The sequence below is a fragment of the Jaculus jaculus genome, chromosome 23 (genome assembly GCF_020740685.1).
Source record: "Jaculus jaculus isolate mJacJac1 chromosome 23, mJacJac1.mat.Y.cur, whole genome shotgun sequence".
In the NCBI taxonomy this organism is placed as follows: Eukaryota; Metazoa; Chordata; class Mammalia; order Rodentia; family Dipodidae; genus Jaculus; species Jaculus jaculus.
Window position 1 is genome coordinate 2,336,822 of NC_059124.1, and position 27,944 is coordinate 2,364,765.

General features: G+C 43.1%; 1 protein-coding gene across 1 annotated transcript in view; it reads left to right on the forward strand.

Annotated features, from left to right (window-relative positions):
- The window catches only part of Lrp6 (LDL receptor related protein 6), a 149,827-nt gene that overhangs the window by 72,845 nt on the left and 49,038 nt on the right, over window positions 1-27,944 (forward strand). Inside the window, exons 6-9 of the mRNA XM_004672329.2 lie at window positions 5,074-5,470; window positions 6,856-7,027; window positions 26,872-27,088; window positions 27,529-27,818. Of these exons, the coding sequence (XP_004672386.1) occupies window positions 5,074-5,470; window positions 6,856-7,027; window positions 26,872-27,088; window positions 27,529-27,818 (1,076 nt within the window). The remainder of the gene's footprint in view (window positions 1-5,073; window positions 5,471-6,855; window positions 7,028-26,871; window positions 27,089-27,528; window positions 27,819-27,944) is intronic.

Sequence of the window (27,944 nt, forward strand, 5' to 3'; positions counted from 1 at the left end):
TACATTTGTTATAAATTGCCTTTATTATGTTGAGATATGTTCCTTCTATTCCCAGTCTCTGTAGGACTTTTATCATGAAGGGATGTTGGATTTTGTCAGATGCCTTTTCTGTATCTGTTGAGATGATCATGTGATTTTTATCCTTCAGTCCCTTTATATAGTGTATTACATTTATTCATTTGCATATGTTGAGCCATTCTTGCATCTCTGGGATGAAACCTACTTGGTTCAGGTGAATGATCTTTTTGATATATTCTTGTGTTGTTTGTCAATATTTTGTTGAGAAGTTTTACATCTATGTTATTTTTTGGTTTTGGTATCAGGGTGATGCTGGCTTTGTAGGAGGAGGCTGGTGGTAGTCGTTCCTTTTCTATTTTATGGAAAAGTTTCAGAATCATTGGTGTTAATTCTTAAATGAAGGTCTGGTAAAATTCACCAGTGAATCCATCTGGGCCTGGACTTTTTTTAGTTGGGAGGGTTTTTTAAAAAAATTTTTTATTTATTTAATTGAGAGCGACAGACACAGAGAGAAAGACAGACAGAGGGAGAGAGAGAGAATGGGCGCGCCAGGGCTTCCAGCCTCTGCAAACGAACTCCAGATGCGTGCGCCCCCTTGTGCATCTGGCTAACGTGGGACCTGGGGAACCGAGCCTCGAACCGGGGTCCTTAGGCTTCACAGGCAAGCGCTTAACCGCTAAGCCATCTCTCCAGCCCTCAAATATTTTTTAAAAAAGAGTTATTGAAAGGTATGTATTTATTCTCTCCATTCTTCTTGTTTTATAGTGCTTCCTGTTTTCCCTTTACTTTCTTGTATTAACTATTTTTTGAGTATGGCTTATTTCTTTCTGTTTCCTCATGTTTGTGTTTTCTTTTCTCTTCAGCGTGGAGGATCCCTTCAAGTATTTTTCTTTTGTGATTTTGTTGAAAATACCTACTAAGCCTTTGGAGTGGAATTCTACTCCTTCTACTATACCCTGAATTCTTCTTCTTTTTTTTTTTTTTTTGAGGTAGGGTCTCACTCAGGTTGACCTGGAATTCACTATGTAGTCTCAGGATAGCCTTGAACTCATGGCGATCCACCGACCTCTGCCTCCCGAGTGCTGGAATTAAAGGTGTGTGCCACCATGCCCAGCTGATACCTTAAATTCTTACATTTGATCTTTTCATAGTGTCCTGAATATCTTGAAAATTCCCATGCATACCTTCCTTATTAGCTTGTCTTTGTTGGCATGTATTAGATCTGCCACCTGGTCTTCTAGTTTAGATATTCTGTCCTCTTCTTCATTTTTCTACTGGTGAGACTTTCTACAGAGCTGTTTGTTTGACTTACTGTGTTTTTCATTTCTGGTATTTCTTTTTCTTTGTATTATTGTTATGAGAAATGGAGAGGGAGTGGGAGAGTATTGGCACACCAGGGCCTGTAGCCACTGCATTTGAACTGCAGATGTGTGCCGTCTTGTGCGCATGTGTAGCCCTGTGCGTCTACCTCACCTGTGTGTCTGGCTTACGAGGGATCTGTAGAGTCAAACATGGGTCCTTAGGCTTTGCAGACAAGTGTCCTCACTGCTAAGACATTTCTCTAGCCCCATTTAAAGTATTTCTGATTGGATTTTCTTGAGTATTTCTATTTCCTTACTCATGTCTTGACCTCCTTATTTCATTAAGTTGATATCCTGTGTTCTCTTTTAGGAGTTTTGTTCTTTGGTTCCTTCAAACATAGTTACCATCACTCTTTTGTGATCTTTCTCAGCATTTCATTTAAATCTGTCTCACTGAAGGTCATTTCTGATGGATTTACAATTTTTGGTGGAATTATATTGTCGTGATTTTTTGTGTTTCTTGTATTATAATGTGCAAAATTTTATATCTGAGGTTAATCTGATGCTTGGGTTTTCTAATTATCTGTAGTAGTTTTAGTTGTGTAAGTCTGATGATGTCTATCTTCAGGGTAGGAGGAGCTTAAGGTGCCAGGTGTGGTTCTTGAATGACTCCTAGAGTATTAGCAGAGGTGATCATAGGTGTTTGGGTTGCCTGCTGTGCAAGGGTTCTAGTAGGCTGGGTGGAACAAAATACAAGCAAATTCTAAAATTCTCCTGAGCATTGTAAATAATCAAATCAGTAAAACATATTTATGTAAGATTGGGTATTAAAACAGATTATCTAACAAAGTTAGTCCCTTAGGTTGTGTGTTGCCCTACATCCTTAATCCTGTTGATTGGGAGACTGAGATTTCCAGTCTGTAAGTGGTTCCAGTCAGCCTGGGGCTGAGTGAGACCTTGCCCACAAATGACAGAAGACGACAAAGGCACTGCCATCAGTTAGTGACAAAGGACAATCCCAGAATACAGTTTATTTAAGAATGGCAAAACTGACCACCAGTCAGATCTAATAAATAACCTGCCCTGGCATGGAAGGTGCGATCAGCACTTCCAATGCAGGCACATACGTATTATATACCCACCCACCAGGCTTTGTGGTGCATGCTGACTCTGGTGTAAGCAGGCCCTGTTACCTTTTCAGATGGCTTTGGTCTTACCTTTGCTGTGAGCCCACTTGTGTTTCTCTTTACTGAACTGTGGGTTCCGCTAGGCTGGCTGGGTTGGTGGGTCCACTGCTTTGATCACCTGTGCTGGGTGCTATGTGGCTGATCTTCCTTCCCAGGTCTCCAGTGGTTGCTGGCACTGGTGTTTGGAGGAGGAGAGGTTCTGGAGGGTGCCTGAGGTTGTACTGGAGCTGGGTAGCTGTTCTCTGCTGTCTTCTTCAGGTTTCTTGACTTTGTGAGGATGCTGGTGTGAGTGGAAAATCCCTTCACCTGTTGCTCAGCCAGAGCCTGTGAGCACGCATGCCGGCACTGCTGTGGGTCCAGCTCTGCCTGGGTCTGCGGCCGCCAGAAGATCTGAGGCTCTCCTACTTCTCTGCTGTGTTTGACAATTCCATGTGCACTTTCAGTAGAAGAGTGTGTTTTGCTGTTTTTCTACTAATTTTCCCCTTAGCATGCTTTGGTGTGGCTATTTTGGTGCCATCTTGCTTGGAGGTTCCATTTTTAAAAATTTTTTAAAAACATTTATATCTATTTATAAGTAACGAAAGAGAGAATAGGTGCACCAGAGCCTCTAGCCCTGCATTTGCATTCCAGATGCATGTACCACCTTGTGTATTTGGCTTTATGTGGGTATTGGAGAATCAAGCCTTGGTCATTAGGCTTTGCAGGCAAGCACCTTAACTGCTGACCCATCTCTCCAGCCCACAATTCATTTTTAAAACTTTTTTGGGGGGGATTTCAAGGAATGGTCTCACTCTGGCCCAGGCTGACTGGAACTCACTATGTAGTCTTAGGGTGACCTCAAACTCATGGTGATCCTCCTAATCCTCCTACCTCTGCCTCCCTAGTGCTGGGATTAAAGGTGTGCCCCACCATGCCTGGCTTCATTTTTTAAAACTTATTATTGATAATTTTCATACATGTATGTAATGTATTCTGATCATAATTCTTTCCAGTACCTTTTTTGTCCCCTTCCCTTGTCCCCCTTCTACTGAACCTTATTGTTTTTCCAACCAGTTCCTCCCATATTTTTACTTATTTATTTGAGAGAGGGAAAGAGGCAGAGAGAGAAAGAGAGAGAGAGAGAGAGAGAGAGAGAGAGAGAGAGAGAATGGGCACACCAGGGCTTCCAGCCACTGCAAACAAACTCCAGGTGCATGTGCCACCTTGTGCATCTGGCTTACACAGGTAAGCCTGGGGAATTGAACTGAGGTCCTTTGCCTTTGCAGGCATGCACCTTAACTGCTAAGGCATCTCTTCAGCCCCAACCCGTATATTTTCATTGTTTTTTTTTTTTTTGAACCTACCTCCTTCATTCATGACAATGTTGATGGATCAGTACTTTGTGGTACCACCGCTTAATGTCTAAAAGACAGTGGTTTGAACACTCCTCCCCATGCTCTGGCTCTACAGTTCTTTGCATGTGCAGCAGTTCATTTTAAAACTATATCTTCAGGGTTGTATAGCCACTATCACAATCTAGTTTTTGAACATTCCCATCAACCATAGATTGTCCACTAGAATTTTCTTTTCTTTCTTTCCCCTCTGGTTTGCTGATACAGGGTCTCATTCTAACCCAGGATGACCAGGAATTCACTATGTAGTCTCAGGGTGGCATCAAACTCTCAGCAATCTCTCTACCTCTGCCTTCCAAGTACTGGGATTAAAGGCATGTGCTACCACATCTAGCCAGGACAAACATCTTTTTTGTTTGTTTGTTTGCTTGCTTGCTTGCTTTTTGAGGTAGGGTCTCACTTTAGCTCAGGCTGACCTGGAATTCACTCTTTATTCTCAGGGTGGCCTCAAACTCTTAGCAGTCCTTCTATCTCTGCCTTCCAAGTGCTGGGATTAAAGGTATGCACCCCCACTTGTTTATTTTTTAAAACATACTTCTTGAATAGGCTGTTTTCTCTATCTCCTTCCTCTGTTAACACTTACTGAATTTAAAGTTTCTATTGATGGGTATGCTGTGAGTTCGAGGCCAGTCTATAACTGCAGAGTGAGATCCAAGCCATCTTGGGCTAGAATGAGACCTGCCTCTACCTCTTTCCTCCTTCAGAAGTTTCTGTTGATTCCCTTTGCACAGTTCTACTACCTAGGGGCTAATAGGTGAAAACAAGATGTGTTGATGTGGGTAGCTTAGCCACTGCAGAGCTTGAGGCTCTTCTGTTGGACTGCATTACTTTGCATTTCTACCTTAAAGAGAGCTGGTATTCTTTCATAGTTACTTATTTTCAGAATATGTTTATTTGTTGAGACATATCAAACTGTGGTACACCAGCACCTTTTGCCACTGCAAACGAACTTCAGATGCATGTACTACTTTGTACATTGGGCTTTTCGTGGGTACTGGAGACTTGAACCAGGGCCAGCAGGCATTGCAAACAAGCATTTTAACCACGGCCATCTCCCTGTCCCATAGTTACTCAGTTTTTTGTTTTTGAAGAAGTTCTACATTCATAATTTAGAGTAGCTAAATTTTGTCTGTGGTTTTCAGATGATTTCTTCTTCACTTTGCTTTGTTGTTTTAGGTGCCACTGAACTATTGCTTTTAGCACGACGGACAGACTTGAGACGAATTTCTCTGGATACACCTGATTTTACAGACATTGTCCTGCAGTTAGAAGATATCCGGCATGCCATCGCCATAGACTATGATCCCGTGGAAGGCTATATCTACTGGACGGATGATGAAGTGAGAGCCATCCGCCGTTCCTTCATTGATGGGTCTGGCAGTCAGTTTGTGGTCACTGTTCAGATTGCCCATCCTGATGGCATTGCTGTTGACTGGGTTGCACGAAATCTGTACTGGACAGACACGGGCACGGATCGGATTGAAGTGACAAGACTCAATGGTACCATGAGGAAGATTGTGATTTCAGAGGACCTAGAGGAACCCCGGGCTATTGTGTTAGATCCCATGGTTGGGTAAGATAGCAAATCTGTCTGGTGTTTTTGTTTTTCTAGGTAACTGGAAGCATGGGTTCTGACAGCAAGTAGCTAAAGCCTGTGTTTTCAGTAAACAGCTTTCATGATTATTAAAATGTAGTGATTGGACTAAAAAGCTCAAGCTAGAGAGTTGCTTTTTTTTTTTTTCTTGAATAGCTTGAGTATTTTTCTTTCTAAATTAAGTTAGACTAGTTGACTTGGGGTGCAGTCTGCAGATTTTGCAGATATTACATCATTGCCATAAAAATACAGAAGGAGATTGCTTCCCTAACTCTCTTTTTCTCTAGACAGTTTAATTACATCTCATTCAGTACTTCCAGTGAAAATAAATCTTTTTGTTTTCCAGGCACATGAATGACTCAGTTTACAAACCCTTGAGGACAGCTTTTCCTCTTCACTTTGGTTGTTGTGTTGACTAGAGTCCAGGGAGCAGCAGCTTTCTATGTGCTTCTCAGCGTGACTTAAATTACCATTTCTTTGTTTTTTGAGGTAGGGTCTCACTTTAGTTCAGGCTGACCTGGAATTCACTCTGTAGTCTCAGGGTGGCCTTGAACTCACGGCGATCCTCCTACCTCTGCCTCCTGAGTGCTGGGATTAAAGATGTGTTCCACCCCACCTGGCTTTCCTCAGTGTTATTTATATATAAGGATTTTTTCTGAGGATGAATATAGAGTGACAAATTATTAGACGTTAATATATACCGATACCTTAGAACCACTTAAACATCCAGGAGCCTCAAAAGTTACTCAGGGCCTGGCATTGTGGTGCATGCTGTTAATCCCAGCACTCTGAGGAGGCAGGGGCAGGAGGATCACTATGAATTTGAGGCCAGCCTGAAACTACATAATGAATTTCAGGTCTATTTGGGCTAGAGTGAGATCCTACCTCAAAAACCCAGGGTTGGTGGGGTAATGAGCAAAAGAAATTTTTCATTGATTCATTGATTTACAGATGAGTACATGAGTCTAAGGAAGGAGAAAGAAGTGATTAAATGGAATTGTTTATTCCACACTGCAGAGAGAATTTGTTATTTGGGAAATTCAGTTTGTTCCCTCTGTGCCAGAAATGACATGCCTCTGAGAAACAGTGAAAGTTCTTGGGAAGAAGCACACGTATAACTAATAGGGAAACTGTACCATCAGGAGGCATTTTCAGGGCCAGTTCTAGGAAAGAGTTTAATCTGAAATGTCCTCTTACAGGCTCATACGTTGTTGTATGACAAACACTATGTTCTTTACATGTTGTAAGTCCTATTGTTTTATGTTGTCTCCTTCTGTGGCATTGCCTGATAATAGCAATATAATATGTAGAGTGCATCTACTTTTACTATTTATTTTTAGCTCATTTTTTGTATGCTTCTATAGGTACATGTATTGGACTGACTGGGGAGAAATCCCAAAAATTGAGCGAGCTGCTCTGGATGGTTCTGACCGAATAGTATTGGTTAATACTTCTCTTGGTTGGCCAAATGGTTTAGCCTTGGATTATGATGAAGGCACAATATACTGGGGAGATGCTAAAACAGACAAAATTGAGGTTTGTTTCTTGTTTCTTTTTTTTCTATTTTAACATCAGTTTCATCGTGGTTTCTGGGTTAATAGTAGTGTAGTGTGTATTTTCTTTCCTGTTCCTGGGGTGGGTACAAGAGTATCTTTCACAGAAATTTTAAATCAGTGTTCACAATTTAAAAGATAATGGAGTGTCTTCCACTGAAACACAGTATTTCTGAGTTGTATTGGTATGAGAAATGGTTATTCCTTTATGTAGAATTTTAACAGCTTATACATGATTTTCCTCATTTTGGCAATTTCCTAAAGGTAGTTTTGCAGGCTAAAATGATGTAAGATATGGGCTGAACGAGCTTGCAACCGTAAGTCAAGAAAACAAAGCCTGTGGACATATGTAACTGTTACTGGTTTTGGTGTTGGGAGCTGGTGGCAAAATATATTCAACATTAAGATAGTTACATGCAAAGAAAAATGTTTCTCGTTTGTTTGTTTTTCGAGGTAGGGTCTCGCTCTAGCTCAGGCTGACCTGAAATTCACTCTGTATTCTCAGGGTGGCCTCGAGCTCATAGTGATCCTCCTACCTCTGCCTCCTGAGTGCTGGGATTAAACGTGTGTACCACCACACATGCCTTGAAAAACGTTTTGTTTTAATATTTGAGACAGAATCTCACTCAGACGAGGCTAGCCCCAAATCCATGATCCTCCAGATGCATGTGTCACTTTGCATCTCTGAAATCTGGGTTGTCAGGTTTTGCAAGCAAATGTCTTTAACCACTCAGCCGTCTCTCCAGCCCAGTGTTGTTTACTTTATCCTAATGATTTGTAAGTGATAGGAATCCTTGCTACCGACTGTGAATCAGGCTGTGCTAGCGTTTGTGTGGGTCATGTATTCAAGAAAAGACAGAGTTCAGGACTCACTTGTCCTTCGGAAAGCGAGCTACTTCTCAGGTACTGTGGCTGTGAATAGCTATTCAGAGCTGCTGCACATGTCTAGTGGCTAGAAAATTTGAACTGCATAGCAGTTACTTTAGAAAGGTAATTCCGAGGAGTGCCAAAGACCTGGGGAATAATGAAATCAAAGGACCTTCCTTATAGAGTGGAAACTTGGAATAGAAGAAACCCATTAATATTCCACCAGGCCCCAGTACTGAAAAGGGCTTCGTTTTGTTGCAGCTGGTTTTCGTTAACAGACTGTTGTGCATGGCCTTGCTGTGTAACATTTCACCCTGCCCTTTGCGTCTCACTGTGGTCCCCAGCCCTGCTACATCCAAGCTAGCGTTTGGGTCTCTAACAGCTAGAGGGCAGTGTCGGTGGAGCCAGGGTGATAGATTGGCTTTCACACCAGGGTATTGGCTTCCTTTTGGTTTGCTGAAGTACACATTGCCCACTGAATGCAAGCCCTTTACAGTTAGCTGCTGTCAATCAGCCATGGGCCCCACTGCTCTTACCAAAACAGATAAAAGTGCAAGTGTTCTAGAAAAATGTCTGTAGCAGTGAAATTTACACAAGGAAAATTCTCTTGATGTATTATTACCTAGGGATTTGAAAAATTCTATGTTTGTTTTTGTCTTTTTTTTAGCTTACTGTGACCAGTTGATTAACTTGAAAAAAAAGTCATTGCTGGGCTGGAGAGATAGCTTAGTGGTTAAGGCATTTGCCTGTAAAGACAAAGGACCCAGATTTGATTTCCCAGGACCCACATAAAGCCAGATACAGAAGGTGGTGCATGCGTCTGGAGTTTGTTTGCAATGGCTAGAGGTCCTGGTGTGCCCATTCTCTCTCCACCCCTCCCATCTGCCTTTCTCTCTCATAGATAAATCAAAAATTTTTTTAAATAAAGAAAGTCATTGCTTATCAATTCTTATTTCCCTACTTTCTAGACATACTTATATCACAAGTAGTTGAGATAGTCAAATAAAGAAATGGGACTTTATGGAAGTTCTGGTGTCAGTGTTAAAGTATAAGTGCATATAATTATACTGTTTATTAAGCAGATTTGTTGTGTTTATGTATAGAGTGTGTTGGATTTCAAAATTAGTTTCTTCTGGCCCCTTGAACACCACTTGTGTATACAGTACAGTTGTGTCATTTCTCCCTCGCCCCTTCTCTCCTTCCCTAACTGGTGCCAGCATCCACAAAACCACAGTTCGTTCGTTCATTCAGTCATTCATTCTGCTTGCAGTCCTGAGGCTTGAATCAGAGTCTTGGATGTACTGAGCAGGCCCTACCAATGAGCCACCTCCCCACCCAAGCCTGCCTTCTGGGTCCGTCTGTCTTCTAGGATTCTGGCACACAGCTGCTGTTTGTTCTCTGTTCTCCTGTTGAAACCACAGTGATGTGGTGGGGGGAGGGGGGGAGAGAGGATGAGAATGAATAGCTGTCTCCTGTGGACGGTGATGAAAGTACTTTCAGCAAGCTCCCCGCTCATACCGGCTCTTACTCTCTGCGCTGGAGATCTCGTGGCACTCTCAGGCTGGTCATCACTGCCTTCGTTTTCTTTTCACAGACTTGTGTGGAAAGTAGGGAGACCAGGTCTTGTTACTTATCTCCCCACCCCCTTTCCTTCCTTTCTGTCAACCTTGCTGTGCTGTTCAGGCTCTACTTCTGAATCCTGGGCTCCAGAGATTCTCCCGTGGTCGCCTCTGGAGTCGGAACTACAGGGCTGTGTGTGCTTGTTTGCGCGTGGACACAGTAGCCTGGATTATTTGTTCCTTTTGGATCATTTATTCCTTTCTTGTGCTTACACATAAAATGTGTTTTTTGGCAAGCTAAGGAAAAATCACAGCACTTCATCACAATAAATTTTGTGTAATTTGAGAAAAACTCTTCATTTTCCATTCTGAGACTAGTAGTGTTTATGGAAGTATTTGGTCCAGTAGCATTTAATATCTTTACTTGATAATAGGTGGGTATTACTGAATTAGGAAAGATACATTATTTTGAAAGTGGTTAAAATTATTTTTCTTTATTTGCAAGCAGAGAGAGACTAACAGAGAGCGAGGGGAGGGGGAGAGAGGGGGCAGAAGGGGCATGCCTGGGCCTCTAGCCACTGTAAACAGACTCCAGATACATGTGCCAGTTTCTGCGTCTCGCTTTTTCATGGGTCCTGGGGAGTGGAACTTGGGTCATTGTTTGGCAGGCGAGCGCCCTAACTGCTGAGCCACCTCTCCAGCCTCGCCCCCCTTCAAACCGAGCTGCTGCTGCTTGCGTGGCAGCTGCTTCCCGTGCCGATCAGGCCCTGAGCTGAGCGGCGCGTCCCGTCTTCCCTCCTTGTAGGAAGCCCCCCAGCTTCGTCATGCCCCAAAGTGGGTGCTGCTTATTCTTAGGACTGTAAGAGCTTGCCAGGTTATGGTTTCGGGAGCCTGGTTCTCTTCTGGAAGATTTACAGGTTATTCGAATCAAATTGCCTTATGGATGCTCATATTACATTTGAGAAGAAAGGAAAGTTACTTCGTAAATTATTATGTGGCAAAGCACGTTTTTGAGTTTGAGTGGAGCCCACAGGAAGAGTCAGAACACACCGTCGCTCAGGCCTTTGCTCCTTGGTGGCCCGGTTATTGAAGTGGCCACATGCAGCTGTGCTAAGGACCTGACTGAGGATCGAGGGGAGCCAAAGAGAAAGAATGGGGGCCTTGCTAGTGTATAGAACTGTAGAAGGAGCCGGGCGTGTTGGCGCACGCCTTTAATTCCAGCACTCGAGAGGCAGAGGTAGGAAGGTCGCTGTGAGTTCAAAGTCAGCCTGAGCTAGAGCTACCTTGAAAAACAAAACAAAACAAAAATTTGTAGAAAGAAAGATTTGTAGTCATCTTCTGGAGATAGGGACAGGACACGGGGCATTGCTAATGGTACCACGTGTTAAAAAGATTGGCTGTGGCTTCTGCTTACATAGGAAGGGTGTAGATGAGGGTGTGTGTGTCTGCGTCCTCTGCCCACCAGCTGGTTGTGGCGACGTAACTGTAGGTGGTGGTTTAGAGGCGCATGCCCGCGCTGGCACTTGTGTCTTCCCCGTCACACGGATGATCTCCTTGTCGTCACACGCAGACCTCGCACACTTGTTTGTTTCTTCCCCGTCACACGGATGATCTCCTTGTCACACGCAGACCTCGCACACTTGTTTGTTTCTTCCCCGTCACACGGATGATCTCCTTGTCACAGGTAGACCTTGCACACTTGTTTGTTTCTTCCTGTCACACGGATGATCTCCTTGTCTTCACACGCAGACCTCGCACACTTGTTTGTTTTTTCTCCGTCACACCGGATGATCTCCTTGTCTTCACACGCAGACCTCACACACTTGTTTGTTTTTTCTCTGTCACACTGGATGATCTCCTTGTCTTCACACGCAGACCTTGCACACTTGTTTTTTTCTCTGTCACACCGGATGATCTCCTTGTCTTCACACGCAGACCTTGCACACTTGTTTGTTTCTTCCCCATCACACGGATGATCTCCTTGTCTTCACACGCAGACCTCGCACACTTGTTTGTTTCTTCCCCGTCACACGGATGATCTCCTTGTCTTCACACGCAGACCTCGCACACTTGTTTGTTTCTTCCCCGTCACACGGATGATCTCCTTGTCTTCACACGCAGACCTCGCACACTTGTTTGTTTCTTCCCCGTCACACGGATGATTTCCTTGTCTTCACATGCAGACCTCGCACACTTGTTTGTTTCTTCCCCGTCACACGGATGATCTCCTTGTCTTCACACGCAGACCTCACACACTTGTTTGTTTTTTCTCCGTCACACCGGATGATCTCCTTGTCGTCACACGCAGACCTTGCACACTTGTTTGTTTTTTCTCCGTCACACCGGATGATCTCCTTGTCGTCACACGCAGACCTTGCACACTTGTTTGTTTTTTCTCCGTCACACCGGATGATCTCCTTGTCGTCACACGCAGACCTTGCACACTTGTTTGCACAGTGCCTCTATGCCACCCGCTCTTTACCGTAGCTCCAGGCGCTCCTGTACCCGCAGAAAGAGTGCAGGAAGTCTCCTTTCCTTTACATGACCCTGCAGTGAGCAGAACACATGAATGTTTTAACAACATTCACATCTTGGTTATGTTTCATTGCCCAAAACATGTGTCGTGCCTAGGGCCTGCGGTGCCCTGTCAGTGCCAAGGCATGTCACTCATAGTTAAGTTTAACTCGTTCCTTGACATAAGATAAAATTAAGAATGCACTGTTAGAAGGTTTCAGTCTTCGTTTGTTTTGCATCTTTGGGAAAGGGTCTCTGTGTTGCCCAGACTGGCCTCAGTCTTATGACTGTCTTGCCTCAGCCTCTCAAGTGCTGGGGTTATAGATGTGCATTTCCCTACTGGCTAGCATGTATTTTCCTGACGATTCTTTTCTCAGTATATGAGGTTAACTTAGTTCATTAAAAAAATGTTTTGATTATTCTTTGATCAAAATGATACTATAGCTAAATTTTCCTCCTCAGTGCAATTTTTCATTTGCCCCTACCCCTGAGCTTCTGCTGACATGTGGTACTTACCGGTAAAAAGATTTGTCTTCTTTTTTTTTTTTTAATTAATTAATTTATTTACTTTGAGAGAGAAAGAGGCAGATAGAGAAAGAATGGGCATGCCAGGGCCTCCAGCTGCAGCAAATGAATTCCAGATGCATGTGCCCCATTGTACATCTGGTTTATGTGGGTCGTGGGGAATCAAACCTGGGTCCTTAGGCTTCATAGGCAAACCCCTTAACTGCTAAGCCATCTATTCTTCCAGCCCCGAGTTGTCTTCTTGAACAGTGTGTGGGTTTGTTTAAAATCTTGGTGGTACACTTACTGTAGAGGATGCAATATCGCCTGTAGGTTTTGTCCAAATCTAGTTACACTTGGTACTGCTTTTTTGGGAAGACACACACAGATTACCCAAACCTGCAGTACCGTACCAAGACGTTTTGAATAAAGAGGTATTATTGTCTATGAAAACTTGGCAGTTGGTGATGTTCTATTTTATTTTCTGAGCCTGAGATTGTTGAGGTGTAGTGTCCTCTGCGGACAACTTCCTGTCTTCATCACTACCTTTAATAAGGAAATGTGGTTGCCAAGTATTCATATTTCTTTTCAAAGGCATTTCTTTGTGTGGAATTTCTAGCTTTTGTAAAAGCTTGTATCTGTTTATGATGCTTTTCCTTGCTGTTGGTTTCTAAGATTCTTTCTTAAGAAATTATAATAATTATCTTTTGTTGAAATAAAGCTCATGTTATATGGGGCAAAGGGCAACAAGTATATCTGCCAGGTGCGGTGGTGCACGCCTTTAATCCCAGCACTTGGGAGGCAGATGCAGGAGGATCAATGTAAGTTCGAGGTTAGCCTGAGACTATATGGTGAATTCCAGGTCAGCCTGGCCTAGAACGAGATGCTACCTCAGAAAAACAAAAATAAAAACAAAAAACAAAAACAACAAAACAAGTACATCCTTTTTTCCCTGCCAGTTTATTTCAGGTTCCTTAAGATTGATTATACTTCCAGTTTGAGACATCTGAGGTAGTGAGTATAGATTACTGAGTCTTTGCCCATTTCTTTTACTTTACCACAGTGTGTGGATGTACATTTTCTCCCACACTTCATGACATCTGATCACAGAGTCATGATCAATAACCTCCATCATCAGATATAAGTGCTGAGTTTATAAAACATAGTTGTGTTCTCTTCTGTTATTCCACATCTTTGGGCTGTATCTCATGGTGGGAAATTTGTGAAATCCCATTTGAATGTTGTCCACTGATAGAACACAATCCTGTCAACGCTGCTCTCTGTGCATTGGCCCCTCCCCCTGCCCCTGCCCCTCCCCCGTGGTGTGCTTAGTCTCACCATCCACTCAGCCTGGCGCTCAGGTGTGTGGCACAGAGACCTGGTGATCGCGAAGTCCCATCTTGCCGTCCCCAGCTGCCTCAGCAGGCCCTTCACACTGTTAGGAATTTGTGTGGTTTCATCCGTAAAGTTACTGAGAAAGCACTTTAGAGGTCAAGGTTTGACTTTTTTGCTGTTTTTTAAATGTGAGCTACTTCACATTTTTGTATGGTGTATAATATAAAATAATAGAACAAACACTTATTAAGTGGAAATATTCTTAGTGTCCGTCCAGTTACTCAAAACGTACTTTACTCTTTTGGGTTTGAGTCTTGCAGGCCAAGGGCGCTAGTTTTAAATATACCGCTTTCTTGAGAAGGTGGGCCAGCCTCTTCACCGTTTATAATAGTGTTTGGTTATGAAGAGTGGTAATCTCTGTCGGAATGAATCTTTATTGAAATATTTTACAATATTGGACCCTGACCTCAGTTTTTATTTTTGCTGCTTAAGTGTGTAAACTTAGATAATTCGTACATACGTTGTTTGGCATTCATGTTTTGGCTACTAATGCCATTTGAACCTGATAATATTTAAGGTTCTTCATAACCTTTCTGGTATTTATTAACTATCTTTTAGGTTAAGAAAAGATACTTAGTTTTTCTTTAGGAGAATTACTTAAAGGAAATTTATATTGCAGATGGCATGAACATTTTTGCTTTTCTCTTGTTCCTTATCACTGTTATCTAATGTTGTTGTTGGGGTTCAAACTCTTTCATAGCTCAATTTTACTGAAAGGACTGCCTGCTAAACTATTTAGTTTTTGTACTGACCTGTTGAGTGACTTCTCCTGGGGAGACAGTGAGCAAATGTCTGTTCACCACTAGAGAGCTGACCAACGAAAAAGCGAAGACAGCGATTTCTCCCCAGTCCAGCTTGGTGAAGTGCAGTTAATTAGGGTCGGGGTAATTATAGGAAACACAAGCAAGTCGGTCTCCCCTTAGCAGTTGGTAAGTGCTCACAGATTCTCTAGGAGGGTTGGGGCTTGGGTGCCCTCAAGTGCCTTGCCATTCATGAGCCCATCATTTGCTCCCTCCTGATGCCTTCCCTTCTTCTAGGAGTGAGTGGAATGGGCTGACTTACGAGGGTCCCCTGGGGGTAATCCCACCTCCTCTGGCCTCAGAGAAGCAGTAGCTGTGTCCTGCCTAAAAGACAGTTACACGCAACCTGTATATAGTTACTCCATTACTAACTTGCATGGTAGCTTTAACTAAATGTTTCAAGTTGCTCTTTCATACTTGCCAGATATATCTTTTTTAAACTACTGGAATCCATGTAAACTTCTGTTGCTTTTTTTTTGGTCTGGAAAAAACTTTTTTTTTTTTGTGGTGTGAACCCTAGGTGCATGTATGTGGAGGCCAGAGCAGAATGTCATCTGTTCTTCTCTATTGAGGTGGGGCCTCTCACTGGACTCAGTCAGATCTGCCCTTTTTGGTCAGATTAAGTGGTCAGCAAGTCCCGGTGCCTCTGGTCTTTGATATGTTACAGCTGTGCATGGCACCCAGCTGCGTATGTCGGTCTGGGGATTGCATGCAAGGCAAATCGGGTTCTCTCGGGCCCTTACTGAGCCATCTCGACAGTCCCAGAAAATCATTTCTTCTGGTGTAGGACCCTACTATAGCTTTTAGAAGATTTTATTATATTTTTCTTATTTTTAGAAAGGTTGGGAAGGGGGCTGGAGAAATGGCTTAATGGTTAAGGCACTTGCCTGCAGATAAATAAATAAAAATAAAAGAATTTAAAAAAAGAAAGGCTGAAAAGGGTAGGTGGACAAGTATTGCAAAGACCACAGTTTTGAGACTTCATGAAAGAAATTTGCTAAATATTGAGTAGTTAACAGTGATAGGAGTTTTGACTTCTTGTTTCAAATTAATAAAGTTATCAGTAACTCCTTAAAGATTCTATCTCTATTAGTTTTTTTAAAATTTATTTTATTTATTTGAGAGAGAGTGAAAGAGAGAGATAGAGAAAATGGGTGCACCAGGGCCTCCAACCACTGCAAACGAACTCCAGACGCATGTGCCCCCTTGTTTATCTAGCTTACGTGGGTCCTGGGGAATTGAACCAAGGTCCTTTGGCTTTGTAGGCAAATGCCTTAACCGCTAAGCCATCTCTCCAGCCCTCTTCATTTTTAAAGTTGCCTGTAATAAATAACTAAAGTCTCCTTTAGATTTTTGGTTTTTCAAGGCAGGGTTTCACTTTAGTCCAGGCCAACCTGGAATTCACTATGTAGTCTCAGGGTGTCCTTGAACTCACAGCAATCCTCCTACCTCTGATTCCTGAGTGCTGGGATTAAAGGTGTGTGCCACCATGCCTGGATTTAAATACTTTTAATCATGGCCTATAATTTAAAATGTAGACCTGCTAAGAATGTAATAGTGCAGTCCTGGAGGGCTGCATCACCACTACCACCGACAAAAAACATGCAGGATAAGTTTTGCTTGATCACTGTGTCTGCCACCATCACCCTGGAGCTGGTTGTCAGGTTAGCAGTAAGAGTAGTGTTCACGGCACCACATCTACTGCAAGTTCTCCTGGGCCCCGGCAGATGTGGAAGAGGTGGCAAGTCTCATGGTGGGCAGTTATCTTCCTGTATTATCGATGGATCTTGACTCTCCTCCGTTTTCCTTGCCACCTGCAAAATAAAGCAGATTCTCCAACCAAGAGTGAGAGCAGCTTGGGCTAAAGAGGGTGTGTAACGTTATTTGAGAGGTTGTTGGTGTGCAAGCCCACTGTTCTTCTCCAAAGAGGGTGGCTTCTCTCTGACTGTGGGAATCTGATGTGGTTTCCAGTACCACGTATGAGTTCTCTCCCACTGAGAGTGTTCTCTCCCTCTGAGTGGGGTCTCATGTCCAATCAGAACAGAGGCTATGTGCCACTATTGCCCAGGTGTATGCAGCTTGTCCAGCTGGTTGATTTGTAGTCTGCAGGTCTCCTGCTTATTCATGCTGTTGGTGACTATTTTCTTCCAGCAGCTCCCACGGTGCTTTTCAGCACCCTGGTGGCTAGCCAGGAGGAGCTAGTTTCCTTTCGGTACCAGAATGATATTCTGATATCCTGGGATCGTGGCCTGTGGTGTCAGCATCAATACTTTTAGGTCTGTCAGGTAATCAAGTGTATTTATTTACTTATTTGATAGTGACAGACAAAAGAGGTAGGTAGATAGACAATGGGCACACCAGGGCCTCCAGCCATTACAAATGAACTCCAGATGCATGTGCCACCTTGTGCATCTGGCTTACATGGGTCCTGGAAAATCAAGCCTCGAACTGGGGTCCTTAGGCTTCACAGGTAAGCAGTTAACTGCTAAGCCATCTCTTAAGCCCTAATCAAGTGTTTTGACAATGAATGGCCTACATTGTTTTGGGGACCTCATGTGTCTTCCTGACTTAACTCATGTGTCTTCCTGACTTAACAGCTCACTGTGGGGGGCAGCCCAACTCTGGGCCTAGGAATTACTGGCCAGAGTTCATGGTTTTAAGAAGGTTAAGCTGTTTTCACCTTCTGTCCGGACTGTTGCCCCTCTTCCTTTGTTGGTGGTTACATCTCGTAGAATGCTAGGACATGGGACCAGTTCATGTTGTCTTAGCTTTTGTGTGAGTCTCTCCCACCCTCCCTACCCCCCAGTTCATGTTGTCTTAGCTTTTGTGTGAGTCTCTCCCACCCTCCCTACCCCCCAGTTCATGTTGTCTTAGCTTTTGTGTGAGTCTCTCCCACCCTCCCTACCCCCTGTCCCTCACAGACCCCACCCATCCAACATTCTGCCCTCCCCTGACTTGTCAGGCTCTCCTCTACTGCTCGTTCTTTCCTGTACTGCTCTCATTCTAGTCTTATGCCCGTATTTCTGGTGCTGACTACTGTTTGCACTCGTCTCTAATTGATCCCAATTAGGAACCGCAGAGGAGAGAGTACATGCCTGCCTACGCGTTAATGAACTGTTTCGTCTTGGGTATTGGCTGTGATATTAGAATCAGAATGGTTCATTTGGAATGTAATTGAGTCTGTCTTAGGGAACCTTGTTGCCTTCCCGTCCCAGCTCATTTTGTGACGGGGGCTTGGTTGTGCTGCTGTCATGTGTTCCTTGGGCATGTCTGGTCAAGTGAAGTTGTGTGGCAACGGTTCTGGTAGTAGACTGGCAGCATTCCGAGATGGCGTGGGCAATCCTGTCTTGACGTTTAATGAGCTGGCGAGGCTGCTAGGGAGTGGGATGTGACGTGTGTAGAAAGTTTGCTGCTAACCAAGTCTCTGTGCAGGTCGTGTGTGGTTAGCATCTGTTCCTGTTGCGCCCTGTGTCCTCGGCGTGGTTTTACCTTCCTTGTGAATGCAGTGTGGCTGCAGCAGCTGAAACCACCAGAGACTCCACATCAGATTGTAGTCAGATGTTAGGAATGACAGAAGCCTAATTTCAGTTTAACTAATTAAAACCACTCTGAGGTAAGTAAGAGAATGGAGTGCTCTCAAAGGTTGCTAGAGCCGGGCGTGGTGGTGCACGCCTTTAGTCCCAACACTCAGGAGGCAGAGATAGCAGGATTGCCATAAGTTCAATGCCACCCTGAGACTACATAGTGAATTCCAAGTCCGCCTTGAAAAAAACAAAAATCAGATTTGCCCGATTTAATTAATGGTGGCTTATTATTTAAAGCATGAGGGCAGTCTCTTGGAATTGATGGAGTGATTTGTCCAAAGCTGTGATTTGCTGCGCTTAAGAAGCGAGGCGGTGGCGAGCTTCAAGCAGCCGCCTATTCTAGTGCAGCCGTGTTGTTTCTACCTACTGGAGGACAGCCAGCTCCGTAGTGTCTGAAGAGCTCAGACAAGGAAGTCAGTGCATTTCATAAAGTAACACTGTACTTTGCATAAAGGAAACTATCTCCTCCTTCTCAAGCAAAGTCTCCCAGTGTCTGTTTAAGCTGTTGATCCTCTAATCTCTTCAAAAAAGCCTTATACTTGCTTTCCCCATCATATTAACAATAAAAAGTGGTAAAAGTCATGTCTTCATCACAGCAGTTATCATTATTCAAGAGCCTTTGGATTTGCTCCTTATCTTTCCACCCATCTTTTCGAGGTAGGGTCTCACTGTAGCCCAGGCTGACCTGGAATTCACTATGTAGTCTTAGGGTGGCCTTGAACTCATGATGATCCTCCTACCTCTGCCTCCCGAGTACGGGGACTAAAGGCATGCGCCATCAAGCCCAGCTCATTTTTTTTGCTGCTGGAAAATTTCAGATGTCTAGAAAGCCTAGTAATTAGGAGCCACCTGGCTCCAGCCACTGTTAGTGCATGGCTGTCCAGTGTGGTACAGGTCTCAGGGGTGGAGTGGACATGGGTTCTCTTCCTACACTGCTCTGGTCTTAATCCTGCTTTGGGATAGCCTGCAGCTACAAAGATGGAAAGGAACCAGGCCATTGTTGCTGTCCTCTTAGAAATGCTGCCAGTGTTTTGAAATGTAAACCTTTAAATGTGCTATAACAAGAAAATAGGGTTTAAAATGTTGTTAGACTTTTCCCCCGACACATGTTACCCTATTATAGAATTAAGTCCAATTGGAGGATGTTTGTTCATGGCTCTCGCAAGGCAGAACTGCAAGTGCCAGGGCTGGGGGAGGGTAGGAGCAGTCACCTCTGAAGCTGCAGTCTTGTAGCGACTAGCCAGATGTGGTAGTATGCCACTTGAAATATGGCGAGTGTGAATTGAGTCATATACTTTTTTTGTAAAATGCAGATAGTAGAGACATCTTAGGACCCATTTATTTAATATTAATTACATAGTTAGATGAAAATTTTGGGTATGATAGCTTAAGTAGACAATGGTACTAAAATTCATTTTACCTACTTGATTTTGCTTTTTAGGTTATGGCTACTAGAAAATTTGAAATTGTAAGTTGGCCATGGTGACTTTAATACCTTTAGTCTCAACACTCTGAGTGGGGTGGACTTTGGGTTTCAAGTGAGGTGTGATATTATAGCAAGACATCTAAGAAATAAAATAAGTACATAATAAAGTTGAAGTTGACAGTTGGCTAACATTTTTATTGCATTGTATTTCTTTTCCATAATAGTCTTAGATACAGTTTTGTCGTAAAAATTAAGACATGACAACAGAGAGAAAGAAAGGAAAAACTCCCAGGCATATGGCGCACACCTTTATTCCCAGCTGTTGGGATACAGAGGTAGGAGGATCACTGAGAGTTCGAGGCCACCCTGAGACTAACATAGTGAATTTCAGGTCAGCCTGGTCTAGAACGAAACCCTACTTTGAAAAAACAGACAAACAAACAAACAAAAAATAATGATAAAATGCTTAAATATACCTAGCACATGTTAATTGCATTGTTGCACTTGAAGTGAGTGTGATTTGCTATGTCTTGCTTTCCTGTATAGACCTGCCCCCTCTCAAAAAACAACACAGCCATTTAGGTTTTGCTTTTACATAAGACAGTGAGAAATAGCTGGCAGGAGCTCATTCTCTGGAGAGTGAAGCAACCATACCTTTAGCTGTGGCCTCTAAAAAGAAAAAAAAAAAAAAGGCTAGAGAGACAGCTTAGCGGTTAAGCTGCTTGCCTGCAAAGCATTAGGACCAGACTTCATTCCCTCAGTACCCATGTAAAGCCAGGTGCACAAAGTGGCACATGTATCTGGAGTTCATTTGCAGTTGCTAGAGGTCCTGGCATGCCCATTCCCTTCCTCCCTCCCTTTCTCTTGCCTATTTCTCTAAGTAAGTAAGTAAATAATTTTTTCAAAAGAAAGAACCTTTGTTTGTTTGTTTGTTTGAGATAACGTGACCGAGCATGAATATGGGTGTGCCATGGCCTCTTGCCCTCCCTGCAAACAAGCTCTAGACACATGCTCATGTGCCGCTTGGTGCACCTGGCTTTACATGGGCACTGTGGAATTAAACCCAGGCTGGTAGGCTTTGCTAACAAGCCTCTCTAACTGCTGAGCCATCTTCCAGCCCCATAACAGTGGCTTTTTATGAACTAAATTTTAATTCCTGGTCACTGTCATTCTAAAGACCATACAACTTTATTTACCTTTTTAAATTAGTTCACTAGATGCTGTTAAATACTCATACCTTTTCAACATGTCTTCTGCTTACTTTCTCTTTTGGAGACCATTCTTTGTACTTAAAGCATGGTCAAAGAACTGGAGTGAAGCAATTAATTGCAGTTCTGAAATCCCAAAGCTTGAAAGACCAAACATTGCTTTTGTTAACGCAGCAGTGAGTGAAAGCTAAGTCTGCATTGAGTGTTGGCAGTCTACAGCCTTTATTCACCCCACTTTGTGAGAAGACTAGTAAGTTTTGCTATAGAAAGGCATGTAGTATTTGACAATGAAGTGCTCACTGGGACCTAAGTGAATGTGTTTATGTGAGAAAGTTGTATTTATTTTAAGTGAAGTACATATGGCTGAAGACTTGCAGAGAGTGCTGGCTGGACACGAACTTCCTGGTAGTTTGCGATGATCATAGTGAGGAGCAGCAGAGCAGGAAAGCCTGCCTTAAATGAGGTGGAAAGGCAGAGGACTGTCCTAAAGTTACTCTTGGACCTCCACGTGTGTGCTGTGGCGCACCCCCGTGCGCACGCATGAAACCGGTTACCAGTGTCCATTACCAGTATTGAAAATCTCTTGGAAGTCATAGTTCTGTATCTAAAGTGAGATACCTTTAATACAGTGTAGTCACCATGACAGATAAAGGCAGTAAAAACGCTGAAATACATGGCTTAGTGGTTAAGGCGCTTGCCTGTGAAGCCTAAGGATACAGATTCGATTCTCCAGATCCCACATATGCCAGAGATGCATGTGATGATGGAGTTCATTTGCATCTGGAGTTCATTTGCAGTGGCCAGAGGCCCTGGTGCACCCATTTTCTCTCTCTCCTTCTCTCTCTAATAAATAAATAAAATTAAAAAAGCTGAAATCCAGCTTATAAGGCTTTCAAATGTGCCATGTTCTATAGTTGCCCTTACCCTAGAATTTTGTACATGGTTGTAGGGAGATGGCTTGTGATTTTTCTGTTTAATTTCTAGCCATTATTCAAATTCATAATCATTTATCTTTTTTGTTTATTATTTTTATTTATTTGAGAGCGACAGAGAGAAAGGCAGCTAGAGATAGAGAGAGAATGAATGGGCACGCCAGGGCTTCCAGCCACTGCAAACAAACTCCAGATGGGTGCGCCCCTTGTGCATCTGTTAACGTGGGTCCTGGGGAGTCGAGCCTTGAACCAGGATCCTTAGGCTTCACAGACAAGGGCTTAACCGCTAAACCATCTCTCCAGCCCATCATTTATCTTTTTAAAAATATTATTTATTTACTTGAGACAGAGAAACAGAAAGGCAGACAGAATGAGGAATCGGTGTTCCAGGGCTTCCTGTCACTGTAACTCCAGATACATGTGCCACTGTGTGCATTTGGCTTTATGTGGGTACTGGGAATCAAATCCAGGCCTTCTTGTTTTTCAAATGCCATTAACCACTAAGCCACCTCTCCAGCTCTCATCTCTCATACTGAAGCTGTGCAGTTATCAAAATGAGCAGGTAAATATGTTGCAGGGTGAGAGAGCTGAAAGAGAAGAATTTGTAGATCCTTCAGTTTAAAAATAGAACTACAAAGCCAGGTATGGTGGGACACGCATTTAATCCCAGCACTTGGGAGGCAGAGGTAGGAGGATCACCATGAGACTACATAGTGAATTCCAGGTCAGCCTGGGCTAGAGTGAAACCCCACCTCAAAATACACAAGGAAAAAAAATAGAAATACAAATTTTATTCTGAAACATTCATTTGTAGTATGTTGTTTGTACTTTTAGATTAGCAGATGCATTTTAATTAGGTTGGCTACTTTTGAACAAAATCAGCAAAACTAGTATAGTTAATAAAAATAGGATAATAAAGAATAGTTGATTTAAGATACTACTTAAAACTAAGAATGAAGTCAAATCAAACTTTTAAAATAACATAAGTTTGTGAGAAAGCTTCATACTAGAGCATGCTTGGTGCTCTGCTGGGTGTCCTCTGGCCAATAAATGTACCCTACTATGCTGCTGAATATATGAGTTTTAGATGAGTTGCAGTGTATTTTCTTGGTGATGCAGATGGAACTACTGCAGTAGAAGCTAGCTAAAAAGCTGAGTATGGTGGTGCGCTTCTGTACTTCCAGCATTCTGCAGGCTGGGGGGGGGGGGGGCAAGAGTTTCATGTTAACTTGGGTTGAATAGCAAGACCCTGTCTCAAGACAGCCATATTCATACCCTGACCAGAACTTAGACTAGAACTTCCACGTTTGTGGTAACTGCGGAAGCTGGATGACTCAGTGGGGTCTTTGAAGGGTGTTTCACAGACTGAATCTCCAGGTGATCTTGAAAATGCACAGCCAGGATCTGAAAGACTAAAGAGGAACCAGGGAAGGGATCAAAAGTCGCATGGCTACAGAAGAAGAGGCGGCGGCCAGGACCTATGCTTGTGCCCCTTCCTCCCTGCTGCCCCACAGGCTCATACAGAGTACTGGCAGAAAAAGAAGAGCAATGGAATAAAATAGAAGGGCAAAATCACTCAACTTGCACACACGCACTTCTTATAAGATGTGACGTTAAGAGCAGGAAGGGAGGAGCCGTACTGAAGGAGAAGTTGACACTCTTGGGAAGCCCGCCTGGGAGGGCGTCTTGAGGGGGCCGAGGGGCTGGAGATGAAGCTCAGCGCGAGGACGCTGACGCTGGCCTGCCGGGTGCAAGGCTAGCGCTCCAGCTCCGTTGGGCTGGATGGCGAGGGAACGGCATTGGAGTTGAGATAATCGCTTTAATTAAAATGGGGCAAAAGTACAGAGTCTTAAGTAACTTTCCCTTACCTAAAATACTTTTCTAAATTAGATACTCACTAAAGGAAAGATTTTTCACTCCGTCAAAATTTCCAGGCAGTAGTAGAATAGGGCCTGGAATCTTGTCAGGAATCTCTGCTTTGAGAGAGAAATCAGGAATGTATCCAGTTTCCTAGCCAAGTTTATGACATTGGCTTTCCATGGATTTAAATTTGGACAAGAACAGCCTTTGTGGATGCAAGTGGTAAAACTATAGGATTTGAGGATACGAATGTTATATAAGTAATTTTACCTTCCTGGTTTTGGGAGCCCTGTACAACTGAGATTTCTAGTAATACAATACCAATTCTCGTATTGTGTTCACTGGCATTTTAAAATATGAATTTGAGTTGAATGTGGTGGCACATGCCCATAGTTCCACTACCAGAGAGGCTTGCAGCAGGAGAATTTGAGTTGAAGACCACTACAGGCTACATAGTAAAACCCTGTTACAAAAGAAAAAAGAAAAGAAAACCAAAATAAAATGTGGATTAAAAAAAAAACTTGTACATTATAGAGAATGCTTCAATAGACTGTGAGAATTGGGAAGGGGAGAAGAATCATTACAGAGATGATATAGAGAGCAGTCACAGTAATCATCGGCAGTTTATTTGAGAAAGAGACAGACAGACAGAGAGAATGGGCACACCAGGGCCTCCAGCCACTGCAAACAAACTCCAGATGTGTGGGCCACTAGTGCATCTGACTTACATGGGTCCTAGAGAATCGAACCTGGGTCCTTTGGCTTTGTAGGCAAGGTCCTTAGCCGCTAAGCCATCTCTCCAGCCATTTATTTTTTAAATACACAGCGCTTGTACCCTGTAGAAGGATAAGCCAAGAGTTTAAACCTTTTAAGCATGTAGGTCAAAGGAAAGCACGAAGCGGGGAGACGCACAGCTGGTGGAGAGGATTACCACACAAACAGGAAGGCCTGATTTGCCCCTAGTTTGATCCCTAAGACAGCTGGATGTGGTTACACACACTTGTAACCCCAGTCCTGCGTGGTGGGGAGCAGAGACCTACACCCCAATGCTTACTCAGCCAGTCTGCCTGCAAACAGCTCTGGCTTCAATGAAGAGACTCCCTCTCAAAGATACAAACAGATGCATGATAGAGGATGTTTTCCTCTGCTCTCCATACATAGGGGCATGTGCCACACTACACATGTACTACACACACACACACACCCACACAGGTTTGCAAAAAGAGGGTAGTTTGCCTTGTTTTGCCTAATTTTGTGGTAGATGTGTTCATTTCATCTTACTCCCAATTAAAAACCACTTAGCATTGTTTGAGTTTTTACTGGCACTTTGATAGGAAGTATAGAAGGAATTTGAGATTCTTGTCACTCCAAAACTCGAATTCAGGTTAGATTAGAAACAACTAATTGGTTCATTTTCACTGTCTACTCTTTTCCCTTCAAACATTATTTTGATATGCATCTCAAAACAATTTCAAGTATGGCCTACACATTATAAAACATAACTGGGAATGGTCTTGCACCAGTTTCTTTCCTGTTACTGTGAACAAATACCTGTCCAGAAGCAACTTAAGGAAGGCAGGAAGGAAATTTAATATTTTTTTTTGGAAATTTTTTCTTTTGATTTGTGGTTTTGAGGAGAGGGTTCATCATAGCAGGCCTGAGCAAGGAGCTGTTGCAGCATAGTCAGGAAGCAGGTGGAGCCAACCTTGCCTGTCCTCCCAAGGTCCCCCCCCCACTGCCTCACTTCCCCCAGCAAGGGCCCATCTCCTAAAGGTTCTATAACCCTTTCAAACAGTGCTGCAACTGGGGATCAAGTATTCAAACACACGAATTGATGGAGAACATTTTACATTCAAACCATCACATGCCTACCACAGGAAAAATGAGAAAAAGGCCAGCGGGGCAGCACTTGGGAGGATGAGTTCAAAGCCAACTGGACTACAGAGTGAGTTCTAATTCAGGCTGGGCTAGAGTGTGAGACCCTGCCCCCCCCCAAAAAAAATTTCAAGCTCATATTTCAGATGAAGTGAAGTTATTAGCTTTAACAAGTAGTTTGTATAGGGTATAAAGTAGTTTTTAGTTTTTGCTTTCACTATGCTTTTAGTTTTAGAAAACATTGTTTAAATATTGATATATATAGTTGGCCTAATAGAAGTCCTATTACGTCTGATATAGAGAAATAAACATTAATATAATCTTTCATCATATCTAAATCAAGTATTTATTGAAATTTGTCAGAGAAAACACGAGGATATAACACAATTTTGTTCATTTCCAAGTGCTAGCTTTCTCTGTTAAGTTCAGTAAATGTATTTTAAATCTTAGGGAGGAAAGATAAAAACTAGCATCTAGTTTCCCATTTAGGCAATCAGTGTTGACTTAGTTGGAGTATTTCTTGCTGATTTTGTGGATTAAAATGGTATATATTTACACATAAGATTATATCTGATGCCTTTTGGGTTGTGTAGGGGCAGATGTTCATATGTACATGTGTTTAGTATCAGGATAAAATTCCTGAAGACTGATTTGACTGGCATACAGACGATTTAAAATGATAGCAGTAATATTAGGAACTTTTCTTACTTAGGGAGGCTTATTCCATCTTTTCAAACGAGTAGTTAGTGCATGTTGTTGCTAATGAGCATCAGGTTTTACAAATCCTGCTCTCAGGTCATTGGGAAGAGTAGATCTGTCCTTGCTTCTTAAAACATGAGTTGGGCGTGATGGTACATGCCAGCACTTGAGAGGCAGAGGTAGGAGGATCACCGTGAGTTCAAGACCAGCCTGGAACTGCAGAATGACTCCCAGGTCAGCCTGGCTAGAGTAAGATCCTACCTTAAAAAACATTTGCACAGAGGGTATTCAGACACAGTACATCTTACAATAATGACCGCAAAGTAGAGTTGCATAGTACGTCTAAAATTCTAGGTGTAGTACGCAGCTCACCAGAACTTTTAGAAGAAATGAGATGACACAAAAAGAGATCAAGCATTATCTTATGGTGACTTTGAATTCTTTCTCATTAAATCATGCTGTATGTAATCTTGAGAGTTCTGTTTGACAGTAGTGATGGTAACTTGGGCTTTGATGCAGTAGGCGGCTGAAGTTGTCATTTGAAACACATGAAGGACAAGCACCTTCTTCATGCGTTTCTTTGTCTTCCACCTTCAATCTAAAGGTCATGAATACGGATGGCACTGGGAGGCGAGTGCTGGTGGAAGACAAAATCCCTCACATATTTGGGTTTACCTTGCTGGGAGACTACGTGTACTGGACTGACTGGCAGAGGCGCAGCATCGAAAGAGTGCACAAGCGAAGTGCAGAGAGGGAGGTCGTCATAGACCAGCTGCCTGACCTCATGGGGCTGAAGGCCACAAATGTTCACCGAATCATTGGTGAGTCATCCCATGACCTCCTTGAAATGGGAACCAGGAGCCAGGAGAGGCAGCATCCTGGAAAACATGAGGAAATTGTTGATGTCGAAGGGACACAAATCATCCCTACCCCTCGAGTTGTCTTACTGTGCTGGCCGTACAGTTTGACTTGTTGAATACACACACGCACACACTGAACCCTCTTCAAAAGAACTCAGACCTGTTGTATAGTAAATGCATCTTATTTTGAAGCTGACTATATGTATAAAGGAAAGTATTTTGTCATAATTTTACTCTCAGTACTCATTTTGCTTGTTTGTGGGAACAGAATTGAAGTTTGATCTAGAGCAGCACAATTACAGGTCTTTGTGAATGACATGTGGACTGATGGGAAGTAGAAATCTGTTGGTTGTGTCAGTGTGCTGTGCTTTTGTGCCCAGTGTAACAGGTTTGTCTTTCAGGTTCCAACCCCTGTGCTGAAGAAAATGGGGGATGTAGCCACCTTTGCCTCTATAGGCCTCAAGGCCTTCGCTGCGCCTGTCCCATTGGCTTTGAACTCATCAGTGACATGAAGACCTGCATTGTTCCAGAGGCATTCCTTTTGTTTTCACGGAGAGCTGATATCAGGCGGATTTCTTTGGAAACCAACAATAATAATGTGGCCATTCCACTCACTGGAGTCAAAGAAGCTTCCGCTTTGGATTTTGATGTCACAGACAATCGGATTTACTGGACTGACATATCACTTAAGGTTAGCAGCGGAGCTGGAGGATTAGCTCTGGGGACCGAATAGGAGCACTTCTTCAATTTCATTGCATGTTTCACCTGAAATGGGGTCCAGAGGCCTTACTCAGCAATTGTAAGCACAAGTTTGATA